An 18,496-nucleotide genomic window follows, 5' to 3' on the forward strand; every position below is an offset into this window, starting at 1 on the left:
GAAACATGGCTTTATCAGTATTATCCTGAAGACAAAGCACAATCAAAGCAATGGTTTCCAAGAGGTGGAAGTAGTCCAGTCAAAAGCTGACCAGTCAAGAGCAAAGGTTATATCAACAGTTTTTTTGGGATGCTCAAGGCAGTTTCTTGTTGACTTTCTGGAGGGCCAAAGAACAATCACATCTGCTTAGTATGAGAGTGTTTTCATAAAGTTAGCCAAAGTGTTAACAGAAAAACATCCAGGAAAGCTTTATTAGAGAGTTCTCCACAACAATGCTTTTGCTCATTCGTCTTACCAAACAAGAGTAATTTTGTGAGGTTCAATGGCAAATCATTAGGCATCTACCTCATAGTCCTGATTTGCCTACTTCAGACGTCTTTTTGTTTCCTAATCTTAAAAAAATTGTTAGAGGGCACTCATTTTTCTTTCATTAATAACGTAAATAATACTGTATTGACATGGGTAAATTCCCAGGACCTCAGTTCTTTTGAGATGCACTAAATGGCTGGTATCATCACTTACAAAAGTGTCTTGAACTTGATACAGCTTATGCTGAAAAAATAAAGGTTTTTTTAATCTTTTAATTCAATTTTTCCACAAACTTTCTGAAGTCCTCTCATATTTTGTCAGTTTCTTATACATTTTAAAATATGTCTTTGCTACAACCCAACATCCTACTCCTACATATTTTGCCAAAAGAAATAAAAATTTAAGTCTAAAAGACTTGCAGAAAAATGTTCATAACAGCTTTATTCCTAATAGTCCCAAACTGGAAACAATGCAAATGTTCATCAACAGGATAACTATATTAAATTTTGGTATATTCATACAATAGAATATTACTCACAGAAATGAATAAATTATGGATACATGTAACATGGATGAACCTCACAGACAAGATAAGTGAAAAAAGTAGAGAAAATACACTGCTTGATTTCACTTATATGAAGTTGTGGAACAGGTAAATCTAATCTACTGTAACAGAAATAAGAAGAGTTGCCTTTGGGAGGGTGCTAATTTAAACAAAGGCAGAAGGAAACTTTCTGAGATAATGATGGAAACGTTCTTTATCTTGATCAGAGATGCTATATACTTTTATCAAAATTAATTGAATTGTATTATTAAAAAAACTGTGCATTTCCCTGTATGTAAATGATATTAACCTCAATTTAAAATACCTACCCATCAAGCTTCTACCTGGCAATATCAACATCTGTAATTTAAATGCCTGGTTTTTATGTGATCACTGGATGCTTGCACACTAAAGAGAGTGAAAAATCACACTACAAAGCTGAATACTGAATATGTAAACTCAATTGTTCTAACTATACCTGTAATACAAATATACAGATCTTTAGCTGTTTTTAAGGAGAGGGGATACTATGTTCAGTGGCATTTAATTTGCCAAAACTGCTTTTTTGAACACTGTCCAAAACTGACAGAGAAAAACATCTCCTATGTGTTATCTAAGCAATAAAAACTGCACAATATCACTTCCTCAATGAGTAGTTATCCAGAGCCACATCCTTCTAAAGGTATATCATCCATAACATTTTGATCAAAAAAAATCACACACCCTAAGAAGCCAGAAATATCCTGACCATGTGTTGGTCACAGAAAGTTGCATATTAACCACAGTCAGGCTGCTGTGCTGCACAAACTTCAGTGCACACCTGTCACATTCTAATCCATGTGAGTGGCACCCCGCGGACTTGTACACAGCCTATGTAGCCACTCAGTGGCCCTGACCCTAGCTGTTCCACATAGGTAATTAAACTGAGGCAATAACTATTATAACTATACATAAGCAGCATAAATCAGCTTGAAAAATTAAACTACTCAGGGTCAACATGAGTAATAATAACAACTTCTTTGTACTCAACCTAACTATGGTGGTTTTGTACTGTCAACTTGGCTAAGCTGCAACTATGTTTCCCCAGATTCCCTTCCGGTCCATGGTCCACAGGTGAAATGCAAGATTTGGGAAGCAGAATGTTATATTCTAGGTCTAAGTCAGGTACTTTTGCTGCTCACACTGTGACTTAAATAAAAATTCAGAGTCACAGCCCTCACACAACTCCCAGACTTCAATTACTTCAAAAACCCATCCCTTGAAAAAAGGGGAAGCTAGGTGTCCTTGAAGAAGGACACTACCATATACCCCAAAATGCATACTAAAAACCTTCCTTTCCTAGGAAAATCTTCCCTTTCCCTAAATGGAACTACAGCAACTTACAGGGTGATTATGTAATAGATTTCCATGCCCTCAACCCCCTGCCACATCTCCAAACTATCTCCAAAGTAATAATTCCTAGAGACCCCAAATTCCACTGTGATCCACCAATCAACGCAGGAGTTTATAGAAATCAGATGATCAATGAGCTTTTGGACTGGGTCCAGTTCACAATGGAATCAGTGGGTCCCCAAACCCATTCTGTGGTTACTTGCCCAGTTCTGGAATACAGTTGGAAGACATGTACTCAGCATCTGCTACAGCCTACACATTCATCCCTTGGCCTGCGAATTAAGGACTATTACACTGGGAAAGGACAAGTGGAAGCCATTAGAACTGCTTGGGCTTACCAAAATAGTAAACCAAAAACAATATTGCTTCCTGGGGGAACTGTAGGTTTAGTGCCACCATAAAAAGTTTAAAATTTTCAGGGATGGCAATTCCCACTACATCTCCACTCAGCTCACCTATTTGGCCTGTGCAGAAGACAGATGAATCTTGTAAAATGACAGTAAGTTATCAAAGTTTTATAAGTTGGCTATGCCAATTACAGCACTATTCTAGATGTGGTTTCCTTGCTGAATCAAATCAACACACTCCCAGTACTGGGTGTGTGACTACTGAACTGCAAATGCTTTTTTCTTTATAATTGTTAGTAAAGAAACATCTGAACCAGCTTGCTGCTTCATTTACTATCCTACCTGGGGGCTATTTCAAACCTCTACTCTTATGTCATAATTTAGTTCAGGGTCTCTCAAACTCAGTACTACAGACATTTGGGGCCACATAATTCTTTGTTATAGGACACTATCCTACACATTATAAGAAGTGTAATAGCATCCCTGGCCTCTACTCAGCAGATGCCAGTAGTACTCCCCAACCTCCACTTGTGATAACCAAAAATGTCTCGAAACATTGGGAAATGTCCCCTGGGAGGTAAAATTGCCCCCAGCTGAGAAGCACTGATCTAGTGCACAGGGACCTTAATCACCTTTCCTTCTATAGGAAATCACACTGGTCCATTATGTTGATGACATTACACTGACTAGATCTGGTGAGCAGGAAGTAATGACTACTTTAGACACCATGATAAGACACAAGCATGCCAGAGGGTGAGATATACATCCCACATAAATTCAGACACCTGCCTCCTCAGTGAAATTCCCAGGAGTCTAGTGGTCTGGGACATGTTGAGATAGTTCTCTTAGGATAAAAAGAAATTGCTGCATCTGGGCCCTTCTACCCTTAAGAAAGGGTACCATGTATGTTAGTAGTGAAAGTAATATATACTTCATTATCATTACAGCTAATCTGAAAGCCTGCCAGTTTTGAATGGACGCCAGAACATCAGAGGTCTGCAACAGACCTAGGCTGTCATGCAAGCTGCTTAGCAACTTGAACCCAGAAGACTCACTGGTGCTTGAACTAACTGTCTGTGGCAGATAGAAATCCAGTATGGATGGTGGGCCCCTTATGAACCACAGTGTAGATCTTCAGGATTTTGGAGCAAAGGTATGCCATTCTCTGCAGACAACTATTCTCTTTTGAGGAAGCAGCTAGTAGCTTACTATTGAACTCTAGTAAACACTGAGCAATTGACCATAGGCCACCAAGTTACCATTCAACATAAGCTTCCCATTATGAGCTGGGTGTTGTCTGATTCATCAAGCCAAAAAGTTGGGCATGCGCAGCAACATTCCACTATAAATGCAAATGGTTTGTATTAGATAAGGCTTGAGCAGGTCTTGAAGGAACAAATTACATTGCATGAGACGCTCCTGACCCATACTCTTGCTCCCCTGCTACATTGATGTCTAAACCAACAAGTATGGCCTCATGGGGAGTTCTCTAGGACCTGGTGACGAAGAAAGAAAACAATACAAGTCTTAGTTACAGTTGGTTCTGCACAATATGCTGGTACCACCCATAAGTAGATGGAGCACTAGAGTCCCACTCTAGGGTGGCACCAAAGGAAGAGTATAGGCGGAACTTTGAGCAGTGTACCTGGTTGTTTATTTTGCCTAGAAAGAGAGAGTATATAGTATAAATCTATAGAGATTCACAGACTGGTGCTAATGGCTTGGCTGAATGATCAAGGACTTAGAAAGAGTATGACTTGAAAATTAATAACAAGGAGGAAATCTGTGAATAGATCTTCCTGAATGAGCACAGCATATGGAGATCACTGTTTCCCATGTAAATACTCAGAAAAGATGACTCATGCTGTATACATCAGTTAGTCTCTTTCTCCAGCCACCCATTCTTGCCCAATGGCCTCATGAACAAAGTAGCCATGATGGCAGGGATGAAGGTTATGCATGGGCCCAGCAACATAGATGAACATTCACTAAGGCTAATCTGTCAGCTTCATGGAACAACACTGAGCTCCCAAAATAGCACCACTCCTGGGGGTGGCAGGCGGCAGGGGGTGGAGTGGGCAGGGGGGTAAGAGAAGGTTACCCAGTTACCCAGTGACAGGTTGATTATTTTAGACTACTTTCATAATAGAAGGGAAGGTGTTTTGTCTATTCTCATTGGAACAGATACTTGCTACAGACATATATTTGTCTTCTCTGTCCACAATGCTATGCCAAAACCTTCACTGGTGGACTTACAGAATACATTTTCGCCACTATAGTATTTCTTTAGCATCATGGTATTCCACATAGCATTGCTTCTAGGCAACAAACTCATTTTATAGCAAATAAAGAATGAAAACAGTCTCATGCTTCGAGAAATCACCAGTCTCACTATATTCCCCCAATACTCTGAAGCAGCTGTCTTGATAAAACAATCTTTTGAAGATTGTTTTGATGCCAGCTGGGTGACAACACCTTGCAGAGCTGGGGTAATATAGTCCAGGATACAATATGTACTCTAAATTTGTGACTAAGATATGGTGCTATTTCTCCTGTAACCAGAATTCACAGGTTCAGGAATCAAGAAATAGAAATGGGAATAGCTGTTCTCACTATTATCCTTAGTGATCCACTAGTGAAAAAATTTTTTTCTAGTCCCTACAACTTTGAGTTCTGCTGGTCTAGAAGTCTTAGTGCCTAGGGAGAAAATGCTTCCACCAGATGTCATAGTAATGGTCCATTAAATGGCAAGTTGAGACTGCTTCACGGCAGTGAATCAATAGGCAAAAAAAGAGGTTACCATACTGGCTGGGGTGACTGATCCTGACTATCAAGGGAAAATTAGGTTGCTACTACATAATGTCTGTAAGGAGGACTATATCTAAAATGCAGGGGATCCTCTGGGGCACCTCTTCTTACTCCCATGTCCTATGGGATAAGGCAATAAGGCAATGGAAAACTGCAATAACCCAGTACAGGCAAGACTTCTGATGGCCCAGACTCCTCAGGAATGAAGGCTTGGGTTACCTCACCAGGCAAAGAACAAAACTCAGCTGAAGTGTTTGCCGAGAGCAAAGGAAATATGGAATCAGTAGTTGAAGGAGGTAATTATAAATACCACCTACAACCACATGACCAGTTACAGAAGCAAGCCCTGTAATACTTATAAATATTTCTTCCTTATTTTGCTGTAAATATACTTGCATATATATTAACCAATTCTTTTTTTTTTCTTTTTGATTCCCCTTCCCATTTCTCCATCATTCAACATCAAAGTGTTAATGTTAGCTAACTCTTTATGTTAATACTGAAGTTGCAGGGAATAAAGAGAGACTGAAAAGAGAAATGAGCATCACCTAAAGATAGATAAAGAGACTTTTGTATCATGTTAGGCTAAAGATTAATTCTGCTATTATCTTTATCTTAAGTATGGTTAAGAGAAGTGTGGCTAAATCTCATACTTAAAATGATGGCCAAGCTGACAAGGAGTGGGTTTTAATGACTTCCAATGTGTTAACTTAGCTAAACTGGAACTCCGTTTCCCAGAATTCCCTTCTCTCTATGGTCCTAGGCTAACATCAGCCACAAGAGAAATTTACACAAGATTAAGAAGGCAGAAATGAAAACAGTAACCATTTATATGCTCTGAAGGTCAGTGCAGGGCCAGACACAGCAGCACTCACGCTTGACATAGCTGATGTGCTGGCATGTCTCATGGAACTCCTTCAGCTCCCGCTGGACCACTTGCTTCAGCTGCTCTGAATTCTGGTCCAGATGCGTGGGCAACTCTCCAATGAAGGGCACCAGCTTATCCTCCAGGTCACCCATCTTAGAAGACAGAAGGCAGTGAGAGACACAAGTTCCAGTTTGTCCTCACAGGTTCTAATTTGTTTTACTCCCCCATGTCACATTCATCTTTCCCTCCTGACTGCTGGCCCTGAGGATTTCAGCCTCTTAATACCAGACTCTGAAGCAGCAACTATACACAGAATGCTTAACCAGCTTCCACAATTGTGTAAGTATAATCCCTTAGTAAAAGCTTTATTCTGTATCACTTAACAGAATTCTGCTTCCCTGACTGAACTCTGATGTGATAAATTAAATTGCAATGTTCTTACTTCTAAAAGGTAATTGAACATGAGATTGTATTTCTAATTTAAGTCACTATTATGTAAACCTGACCAAGGTGAAGTTAATTCCTTTGAATAACAAAATACCAAGCATTACTTTAAGAAAGATGACAATATCTTTCCTTAAAGGGACGCAGGACAAACAGAATTAGAAGAACTTCTCAGCTCTCATCTGTAATCCTGACATTTTGGGAGGCCAAGGCATGCAGATTGCTTGAGCCCCAGGAGTTTGATACTAGCCTGGGGAACATGGCAAAACTCTGTCTCTACAAAAAAATACAAAAATTAGCCAGGTGTGGTGGCGCACGCCTGTAGTCCCAGCTACTTGAAGGACTGAGGTGGGAGGAGCACTTGAACATGGGAGGTCTAGGCTGCAGTGAGCCATTTTCCCGCCACTGCAGTCGAGCTTAGGCAACGGAGCAAGACCTTGTCTCAAGAAAAAAAAAGAGCTTCTCCTGACTCTGCTTCTAGCTCATCAAACTATTATCTATCATTTCTAAGGGGCAAAAATATAAGCATTATGATTTAGAAAAGACAACAGAAGAATACTATATTCCAGCATATACAATGACATTATGAAAATTATCTTCAAGCTGTAAATCCCTGACTTAAGACTTGCCTTTATATTTGGGTTCAGTAAAATCAATGCAGTCTCAAGAGAGAGATTCCATTAGCATGTTTAAAGCAGTAATCATTTCAAGTATATTTGTACTCAGTCTCAAGAATGAATGTATTAAAATGAAGAAACTGGTAAGCATGGAGAAAAAGCAAGCCCAAAGAACATGAATTTAGTTGTATCACGACTGTGGGGTAAGAGAAATACATCCTGATCAACAACTGTGAATTTTCTCATCATTTTGGTTTGATTCCTTGCTTCTCTGATACCATTACTACATCTATTATTACAAAAGTATATTATATAAACCTACTAATGAAAACCCAACAACCATCCAACCAGGTGTGTATTATCTTTGTTTTACAGATAAGGAGACACGCCCAATGTAATACACCTTGTAAAAGGCTGAGCCTGGGATAAACCCCAGGAATGTCCTGTCTACAAAGTTTGTGCTCTTAAACATTATGTAACACCACATATATGTCCATTCCCACTGAGGACATCTATGTCACTAAACAACTCTCCTCTTCTGTACTCTGCTCTAATTCCCTGCTTACCAAGCCGCCTGCAGATAATTCAGCTTCACAGTGGCCCTCTTACACTTAATACAAGCATTCTAGTAAAACAGAAAGACCTCATGTTGTAAATGTAATACTTTTTCTTGGTATAAAAAGGAAGAAATCCATGATGTAAAATACAGAAATTTAAAAAATGAAAACCATGTAATTCAGGAATCCTGAGATGCACTTAAAACTGGCAAATTTACTTCTTCCAAGCTTTAATTAAATGGAATAATAACAGCAGCATCAGCAGCTAGCACTTCTACTAGGTGTCAGGTACTGTTCTAAAGGCACTATATGTGTTCATTTAGTTAAACAAAACAACAACGAATAAGGTAGACACTTTTATTCCATTTTACATATAAAGAAATTGAGGTATAAGGAAGTTAAGTGGCTTCCCAAGGTCACATCTAATAAATGCTAGAGCTAGGATTTGAACCCAAGGACTTGAGCTTCAAAGCTTGTGCTCTTAACCAAGAAATTACACTGCCTCTACATCTGAATTGTGGTATACAAAGGGCAATTACCCCTATTTCCCCTGCACAAATACAGCCTGAGGGCTGAGATAGAGGAGGCGGACAGGGAGTGGCTGAGCCTGTATTTTAATTTTAGAGGCACTTCTCCCTAAGATACTCCCCTACACCCCAAGAAGCTACTTTGGGAGGGCTTTCACTACCGCTTGCCAGAATTTATTACAAGCTGGTAATAAAAGAAAACACTTACCTAAATTATCTAAAAATATCGTGTTAAATTCTTTTCCAAACTTCCTAGTTCTTTCACTCTCACAAGAACAAAAACGTTACAGCAAACTCATGCCAGAAATTACAATAGGTGTTTGTTCTTTATTTATTAATTATTATTATTGTTATTATTATTATTTTCTGAGATGGGAGTCTCACTGTCACCCAGGCTGGAGTGCAGTGGCACGATCTCGGCTCACTGCAGCCTCCGGCTCACCGCAGTCTCTGCCTCCCAGGTTCAAGCAGTTCTCCTGCCTCAGCCTCCCAAGTAGCTGGGACTACAGGTGCCCACCACCACGCCTGCTAATTTTTGTATTTTTAGTAGAGATGGAGTTTCGCCATGTTGGCCGGACTGGTCTCAAACCCCTGACCTCAAGTGATCCGCCAGTCTCAGCCTCCTGAAGTGCTGGGATTACAGGTGTGAGCCACCGTGCCCAACCAGATGTTTGTTCTCTAAATCATTACATTTGATTTAATTTAATACTTTAGTAGTAGAGCTTTATTCTACGACCTTCAGTTTAGTTATATTTAGTAAATCTAACAAAATCCAGTAATTATTTCCTAATATAAGCTAATAATCATATCCATTTAAATTAATTTTTTGAAGTACATTGAAATTTTATGATAACTTTAACTTATGATCATGAATATAAAGAGGAACCTCTCTCCAATATACTTCAGATGTTCACCAAAAAATGACCAGAATTTAAACAGCAAATACTGTATCTACATAGCATCACCTCATATTCTTAAAGTACTCCAATATTTCCAGGGAATGAATGAATCTTAATTGTATACATTTACTAAACATCCAATGAGTTGCTATTATGTGCACAGCACTGTGCTAAAGTATTGTAGGAAGAGGAATGTATTTTATTGACATATTTTTGCTGTTTTTAATCCAGCAAGGCAAGCAATTCTGCAAGTGCAGGTATCACTGTTTGCTTGATACAGGAGTCAGTAATAGTGTTCTTGGTCTCAAGGAGTTTGCAGCATTATGTGTGTGACAGGCTTAAGAAAATCACAGTACAGAGGCTGGGCGCGGTGGCTCATGCCTGTAATCTCAGCACTTTGGGAGGCCGAGGTGGGCAGATCACGAGGTCAGCAGATCCAGACCATCCTGGCTAACACAGTGAAACACCGTCTCTACTAAAAATACAAAAAATTTTAGCTGGGTGTGGTGGCGGGCACCTGTAGTCCCAGCTACTTGGGGGGCTGAGCCAGGAGAATGGTGTGAACCCAGGAGGTGGAGCTTGCAGTGAGCCAAGATCGCATCACTGCACTCCAGCCTCGGTGGCAGAGTGAGACTCCACCTCAAAAAAAAAAAGCAAATCACAGTACAGTTTGACACTACTGTCAGAAAGTACATACGAAGCAGAATTAGCAACTGATAAATACTCAGTTCTGGCAGAAAGGGGAGTAGAGTCTCCTCACTGACCATACTCTTACCTCTCCTTGTTTTTCTCCCATCCTGGAGAGGAAGGTAGAAGGCAAAGGTGGAAGTGATCAACCAACCTGGTTCCAACCTTTTCTGTTCAGACTTTCTTCCTTAGGATGTTCTTTGGGCACTGGTAGTTAACAATTCACTAGTAAGCCAATTCCACTGGTTTAAACAGTGGCTACTAGTAAATACTTTATTTCCTTCTAGTTCTTGGTATTTAGGCAATACAGAAAGAATCTAGAGTGGCCAGAAGGATCAATGGCATGATTTAGTAGTGCTATTCATTTAATAAATAATTTCTGTAGAAAAAAGTACCCAAGACAGTTTATAGGTAAGTAGGTACCAAAATGAGATGTACCAGTAAGAGCCATAAGAAAGAAAGGTTAGTGATTTGATCCAAGATAAACTAGCTTATCCATAGCTTTTTGCTTTCTATTCCTATAGTTGCTTTTCTTTTCTTTTGTTTTTTCTTTTTTTTTTGGAGACGGAGTCTCACTGTTGCCCAGGCTGGAGTGCAGTGGTGCGATCTTGGCTCACTGCAACCTCCACCTCCAGGGTTCAAGCGATTCTCCTGCCTCAGCCTCCCGAGTAGCTGGGACTACAGGTGCACGCCGCCATGCCCAGCTAATTTTTTGTATTGGTAGAGACAGGGTTTCACCATTGTTGCCCAGGCTGGTCTCGAACTCCTGAACTCAGGCAATCCACCTGCCTCAGCCTCCCAAAGTGCCAGGATTATAGGCGTGAGCCACCGCACCCGGCCAATTAGTTGCTTTTCATTACTAAAAGCAGGCTGGACACTATCTTTACAAAGCAATAATATCCTTCCTTAAGTAACTGAAGAGGCAGTAATAGAAAGTTAAATCTAACCCAGAACAGAGCAGTAGCTAAATAATCTTTCCCTTTAGTTCAACTACATTCATCACTGATTAAAATCACAAAGACCAATCACCATTAAAGGACAATGATATACCAATCCTAATATTTGCTAAATCCTTCTCCTTGCCCCTTTTTATCATCCTATTCTTCTGCCCTAAATCTAGAGAAACTCTACTTTCTAGTCTACTAAGTGATTGTTTTATGGTTACCATGGACATCTGTAACCACACCCCCAATACATACCACCACAGTGAAAAATGTGTGGGATTTCATTATGAAATGTGAACCTTTTCTTAACTGGTGTTAAATAAGAAATTATTCTGATGTTTGTTAAAACTATAAGGAAAACTTTACTCAAGACTATTGTAATAGGGGTATTACCATAGGGAAGAGAGACAGGCTCAACTCTGAATATTGCAAAGATGGCTAGGGATTTACAGACAAGGAGCAGAGTGAGAGGGTCACTAGATGGAAAAGTACTAAAGGAGACATCAAGGGTAAGGGGGTTCTTGCAAATGACAGGCCAAGGACTCAGACATCAAAGGTGGGGGGTGAAGAACTCAATCAGCTATCGGGGTGGTTAGATATCAAGGGTGGTATCTCACCAAACTGACTTAGCAAGATTCTTTGCTAATTCGGAGTTGTGAAGGCCCAGTAAGGGCAGGAAGGAAATAGAGGGCCAAAGTCAAGGCCTAGTTGAGAACAGGACTCTGAGCAGCCTAACTAAAGTTTGTCAAGAGTCTTTGTCACTAGCACTGGCATCTCCCCTTTACCAAACCTTTCTCTCATATGCCAAATAAAATGTATATAAATACTGTATTAAAAGTGCTTTCAGGCTGGGTGTGGTGGCTCATCCCGTAATTTCAGCAATTTGGGAGGCAGAGATAGGGTGGCTCGCTTGAGCCCAAGAGTTCGAAACCAGCCTGGGCAACATGTCGAAACTCCCATTTCTACGAAAAAATACAAAAATTAGCCAGGCATGGTGGCGAGCACCTATAGTCCCAGCTACTCAGGAGGCTGAGGCGGATGGATTGATTGAACCCGGAAGGCCAAGACTGCAGTGAGCTGTGATCACGCTACTGCACTCTAGCCTGAACAAACCCTATCTCAAAAAACAAAACAAAACAAAACAAAAAAACATGAGAAAGCAGCCCACTGAATTTAAAAACCAGAGTGTTTCTAAAGCATGCAGGCACACAGAAAATATTTAATACAAATCTCATCAAGTTGACTCTCCACCTAAATCCTCCAAGAGCTTCTACGGCCTCCAGGACTGGTTCTTGCTACGGCATGTAAGGCCCTGCCTAATCTCAAGCCAGGCCCTCTCACTAAATGCTGCCCTCTTCAGGGCGATGCTCTCCTCTTCTCCACTTCACACTCAGGGCCTTTGTGCAAATGCATCTTCCACCCAGAATGCCCTCTTCTTCCCACCAACTCAACTTTCCACAGAGCCACTTGGTGAAGGAGTACTTATCTTTCAAGCCTCGTTTCAAAGGCTTTCTTGAGCACCTGGCCCGCCTCTCCTTCCTTCTTTACTCTGTGTTCTAATCAGCTGGATGACAAGGAACTGCAACTTTCTACTATACTTGTTTGTCTCTATGTCTGTCTCCCACTTCAGGCTCTGAGTCACTCCAGAGCAGGGAACAGGTTTCATTTGTCTTTGTATCCTTATCATCCTCAATTGTGATGAAGCGAATAGAAAAGGAAATAAAAGCAAACCCTCTTTTCAAATTGTGAAAGCAGCACTGCTGATCCCAAAAGGAAAGGTAGTCTTGTTAAACCTGTTACCATATACTTTACAGGTAGTTCACTATAATTTAGTACTGTGGCTCAGCTTCTAATTTGTTTACCACCTGGACTAACCTGATATAGTGGTCAAAACAGTATTAAATAACACTTTCTCAGGAGAAAGATTCAGCCTATAACTAAAGGCACTGTCTTAGTCTCTTTTCTGTTGCTATAACAGAATACAGCAGACTGAGTAATTTATAATGAACAGAAATTTATTTAGCTCATATTCTGTAGGCTGGGAAGTCCAATATCAAGGGGCTGGCATCTCGTGACGGCCTTCAGCCTGCATCATCCCATGGTGGAAAGGCAAAAGGGCAGAAGGGTAAGCAAGTGTGCAGAAGAGAAAAGCGCTATGGGCAGGGCTTGCTTTATAAAAACCCACTATCGAGATAACTAACCTGCTACTGAGAAAACATTAAGCCATTCATGAGGGTTCTGACCTTATGACCCAATCATCTCTTATTAGGCCCCATCTCCCACCTCCCACCACTGTTGCATTGGGTATTAAGTTTCCAACACACAAACTTTTGGGAGGCACATTCACACCACAGCAGGCACCATATGGTAAACTCCTTTTTCGGTTGCCATCTCCCTTCCCACTTTATTGTTAACCACATAAATTTGAGGGAAGGGAAGGGAAGAACATGAAATTCCTCTTTCACCCCTTTCTTATATCTCACACCTATAACAACCACATGCATGTACCTTATTACTTACAGAAAATTCCCTGATATTTTCTACTGTTGTCATCACCTACAAAAGGACTGACTTATCATTTTTTCCATCCTACTTTCTAAAATATAGCCATCAACTATAATTGTCTTTTCATTTTCATCATAATATGAGGTTAATTACAATGTAATCATCATCATCACATAAATCAGTGTTTTCCAAAACCTAGCTGGTGGGTGTCTGTGTAAGAATTCCCTAAGGGTTTGGAGAAATTCCTAGACCCCACCCTAGAAAAACTGAGCAAGAACAAAAAAAGGGAGAGAGCAGGAGTTAGGAAATGCAAATTTGAAACAATCTCCTCAGGTGGTTCATAAACTCACTGTATTTGAGAATAAATAAATAAAATAGACCTTGGCTTATTGAATTGTTGAGTACCAAAAAATATGCCAAACACTATGCTAGGTAATAAAGGATATACAGAAATAATGTTGAAAGTGGTCCATGGCCTCAAAATATTTTCAATTTAGCTAGAAAGCAGAAGTTTATAAGCAGAAGAATTAGAGAACAATGCTAAACTCTGTGGCATAGAATGGCCTCTAAACTACAGTCCAAGGTATTTTTAGCTTCAAAATGTGTAAGTATGCACTCCCATAGGAATGCTAATAAATTACATATGAATTACTTTATAAATAGATTATGCATATTAAAAAGTATAGTATAAAAAATTTTGGAAATATATTGAATTCTGATGGTACAAACTTTTCAGTGATTAGCAAAATATTATGAATGTTATACAATACAAATGAATGTTTCTTGAGTTTGTAAATGTTGGCTTAACAATTTGTGATAAAGAACTGAAGGACTGATTATAAGTCCAGTTTATGTTGCTACTTAATTTCAATGACTGTCATGGCTAATGAGAGCATCTCACACAAATGGAAGTAGTGGACAACTGCTTGCACTTATTTAATTATGATGCTTATATTTCGATCTATTCACCAATTATGCAAAAGTTCTGTTAGATTTCCACTTTGCCTGAGCCATTCTTGAAAATTAATCATTCTAACAATTGTAACAAATGATTTCAAAAATCTAGTAAATTTTCAAATGAAAGATTTATAAACAGAAAATTATGTACATTTTAAAGTAAACAGATATGAGAATTTCAGAAATGATACATGGTTTAGGAACATAAGTATGGAAATTTACATAAGTATGGGACATAAATATGGAAATCCCATAAGTATGTAAACTTCTGAAGACCCATTTACAAAAAACTTATTCCAGAATTTCTACAGTGCAGTAGGCATGATATTATAAGGGGTATTCCAAAATAGTACCTATTTTTTAAATGAATTACTGAACTATAAGAGAGTAAGAGAGACCTCCAAGGGCAAAACAAAAACAAGTAAACAAACATAAAAAAACAAATCAACAAACAACAGCTAAAAGTTACCACAAAAGCGTTAGTTACCCTGGAGTCAAATACTAAGCCTTGGACTCACTACAGGGTTAGAGAGCTGAACCTACAACTCCCAGGAATCCCTACAGGAGACTAAAGTGCCCCAGGTCAGTAGGGGTTCCCAGCAGAAGCAAACCCAATCCCTTTCTGAAGGAAGCTTCTCAATTTAGGCCCCCAAGTTTCACACAAATAACAATCAGGCAAAGAGGAGTTCACCATCAAATACCAGCACATTCAATAAGAAACAACCATAGTGAATGAGAATTAGCAGATATCAACAATAAATCTAACCTCCTAGGGACTTCAGATAATGGAATTACCAGAAACAGGATGCAAACTACTATATATTAAATGTTCAAGGAAATGAAGATGAAATCATAAAATAAGCAAAGTCCAAGAATCTACTTAAAAAGGCAGACAAGCTTAAGAGAAAAATCTTAAAACTTTTAGAAATTAAAAATATGATAAATGAAATTAAAAATTCAACAGATGGGGAAAAAGAAGAGTGGAGCATGGATCCAATGCCCTGATTTTTAGGGGACTGCCAGAGGGACTGGTTTTAGATGCTGATAGAACCCAGCTTACACTAGATGTCACTACAAAAAAAAATCAATGAAACACATAGGAATACAGCAAGAGACGATAAGAGGGACAAAAACCTACAAGACACAAAATAGTTAACAAAATGGCAATAGTAAGTTCTTCCCTATCACTAATTGCACCAAATGAAGACGGATTAAACACCGTAATCAAAAGACAGAGTTGTTGAATGGATTAAAAATATAAGATCCAACTATATGTTGTGTACAAGAGATTCACTTTAGATTTAAGGACACCCACAGGCTAAAAACTAAAGGATGAAATAACCAAAAGAGAGCAGAGGTAGCCAAACTTATATCAGATAAAACAGACCTTATGTCAAAAACTGTCACAAGAGACAAAGAAGAATATTACGTAATGATAAAAGGATCAATTCATGAGGAAGCTATAACAATTATAAATACATATGTACCCAACATCAGAGCAGAAGCAAACATGACAGAACTGAAGGCAGGAATAGACGGCAACACAACAATAAAAGATTTCAATACCCTACATTCAATAATGATAGAGTATCTAGAGAGAAGATCAACAAGGAAACAGAGGACCTGAAGAACACTATAGAACAAATTGACCTAATGGACACATACACATACAGAGCATTCCACCCAATAGCAGCACAATATAAATTCTTCTCAAGCACACACAGAACATTCTCCAGGACAGATAACAAAAACACAACAGCAAAACTTATGGGATGCAGCAAAAGCAGTACTAAGAGGGAAGTTTATCGTGACTTCATTAAAAAACACCTACGTTAAAGAATAAGAGGCTGGGTGTGGTGGCTCTTGCCTGTAATCCCAGCACTTTGGGAGGCCAAGGTGGGCAGATCACTTGAGGTTGGGAGTTTTAGACCAGGCTGGCCAACATGGTGAAACCCCGTCTCTTCTAAAAATACAAAAATTAGCCAGGTACGGTGGCAGGCACCTGTAATCCCAGCTACTCAGGAGGCTGAGGCAGAGAATCACTTGAACCCAGGAAGCAGAGGCTGCAGTGAGCTGAGATTGCACCACAGCTCTCCAGCCTGAGGACAAAGCAAGACTCTATCTCAAACAAAAAAAAAAAGAGAAAGACCTCAAATAAATAATCTAACTCAACACCTCAAGGACTAGAGAAAGAAGAGCAAACTAAGCCAAAATTTAGCAGAAGAAAGGAAATAAAAAAGATTAGAGCAGAAATAACACATTAGTGAATACAAAAACAACAGAAAAAAATCAACGTAAGACTTGGTTTTTTGAAATGATCAACAAATTTGACAAACCTTCGACTAAGAAAAAAAGATAGGACTCAAATAAATAAAATCAGAAATGAAAGAGGAAATATTACAACTGATGCCACAGAAATAAAAAGGATATAAGATACTACCATGAATAATCATACTCCAACAAATCAGATAACACAGAAGAAATGTATAAATTCCTAGAAACATATAACTTACCGTGATAGTTAATTTTATATGTCAACTTGACTGGGCTGAGGAATGCTCAGATAGCTGGCAAAGTATTATTTTGGGGTATATCCAAGAGAGTTTTTCCAGAAGAGGTTAGCATTTTGATCAGCAACTGAACAAAGCATATACCTTCATCAATGTGGGCAAGCATCATTCAATCCATTGAGAGAGCCCGATTGGAATATAAAGAAAAAAAAACGGAAAATTTATTTCTCTCTTCTTCAGCTGGGATATCCATCTTATCCTGCTTGCAGGCATTAGAGCTACTGGTTCTTGGGCTTTCAGACACAGACTGAATTATATCACTGGTTTTCCTGGTTCTCCCACTTTCAGATGAAATACCGTGAGACTTCATGGCCTCCATAATCACACGGACCAGTTCCCATAATAAATCTTCTCATATATCTATATATAGCCTATTGGATTTGTTTCTCTGGAGAACCCTAATAAACCTACAAAAACTAAGTTATGAAAAAATAGAACATCTAAACAAAGCTATAACTAGTAAGGAGATTGAATCAGGAATCAAAAACCTTCCAACAACAATAAGCCAAAGACCAGATGGCTTCACTAGTGAATTATACTAAACATTTAAAGAAGAATTAAAACCAACCCTTTTCAAACTCTCCCCCAAAAAGAAGAGAAGAGAATACTTCTTAACTCATTTTATAAAGCCAGCATTACCATGATACAAAAACCAGAAAAAGTCACTATAGGAAAAGAAAACTACAAGTCAATATCCCTAATGCATATCAATATAAAAATTCTCAGGAAAAAAAAAAAAAACCTAGCAATTCAAATTCAACGGCACATTAGAAGGATCACATACCATGCCCAAGAGGGAATTGTCCCTAGGATACAACGATGGCTCAACACACAAAAATCAATGTGATATACACCACATTCATAGAAGGAAAATTAAAATTGCCTGATCATCTCAATAGATGCAGAAAAAGCATTGACACAATTCAATACCCTTTCATGATTAAAAACACCACTCAACAAAATAAGAATGGAAAAAAAATTACATCAACATAAAAAAGACCATATATAAAAAGTCCACAACTAATATAACACTCAGTGGTAGAAAACAAAGGTTTCCCTTTAAGACCAAGAACAAGACAAGGATGCCCATTCTTGCCACTTCTATTTAACATAGTATTAGAAGTCCTAGGCAGAGCAGTTAGACAAGAAAAAAACAAATAAATAAAAGGTATTCAAATCAGAAAGAAGTAAAATTATCACTGTTTGTAGATGAGATTAACTTATATGCAGAAAACCCTAAGGATTCCAAATACCAAAAAAAGAACTGCTAGAAATAATAAATAAATTCAACAGTTTCAGGCTACAAAATCAATGTGCAAAAGTCAGTTACATTTCTACGCACTAACAAAGAACTATCCTAATGGCATTTTTTACAGAAACAAAAAAAAATTATAAAATTCATATGGAACCAAAAAGGACCCTGAATGGCCTAAACAATCTTCAGAAAGAACAAAGTTAGAAGCCTCACACTTACTGGCTTCAAAACATATTACAAAGCTATGGTAATCAAAATAGTATAGT

The 18,496-nt window shown here is 38.7% G+C and overlaps 1 protein-coding gene across 11 annotated transcripts in view; it reads right to left on the reverse strand.

Moving 5' to 3' along the window:
• The window catches only part of MARK1 (microtubule affinity regulating kinase 1), a 135,120-nt gene that overhangs the window by 108,800 nt on the left and 7,824 nt on the right, over positions 1–18,496 (reverse strand). For 2 of the 11 annotated variants that reach the window (XM_063671909.1, XM_063671914.1), the window contains exon 2: positions 6,276–6,420. The exons of the other annotated variants lie outside the window; for them this stretch is intronic. In XM_063671909.1, the coding sequence (XP_063527979.1) occupies positions 6,276–6,308 (33 nt within the window). In that variant the 5' untranslated portion in view covers positions 6,309–6,420. The remainder of the gene's footprint in view (positions 1–6,275; positions 6,421–18,496) is intronic. 11 annotated transcript variants of the gene reach the window in all.

This window comes from Pongo pygmaeus, chromosome 1 (genome assembly GCF_028885625.2).
Source record: "Pongo pygmaeus isolate AG05252 chromosome 1, NHGRI_mPonPyg2-v2.0_pri, whole genome shotgun sequence".
Lineage (NCBI taxonomy): Eukaryota > Metazoa > Chordata > Mammalia > Primates > Hominidae > Pongo > Pongo pygmaeus.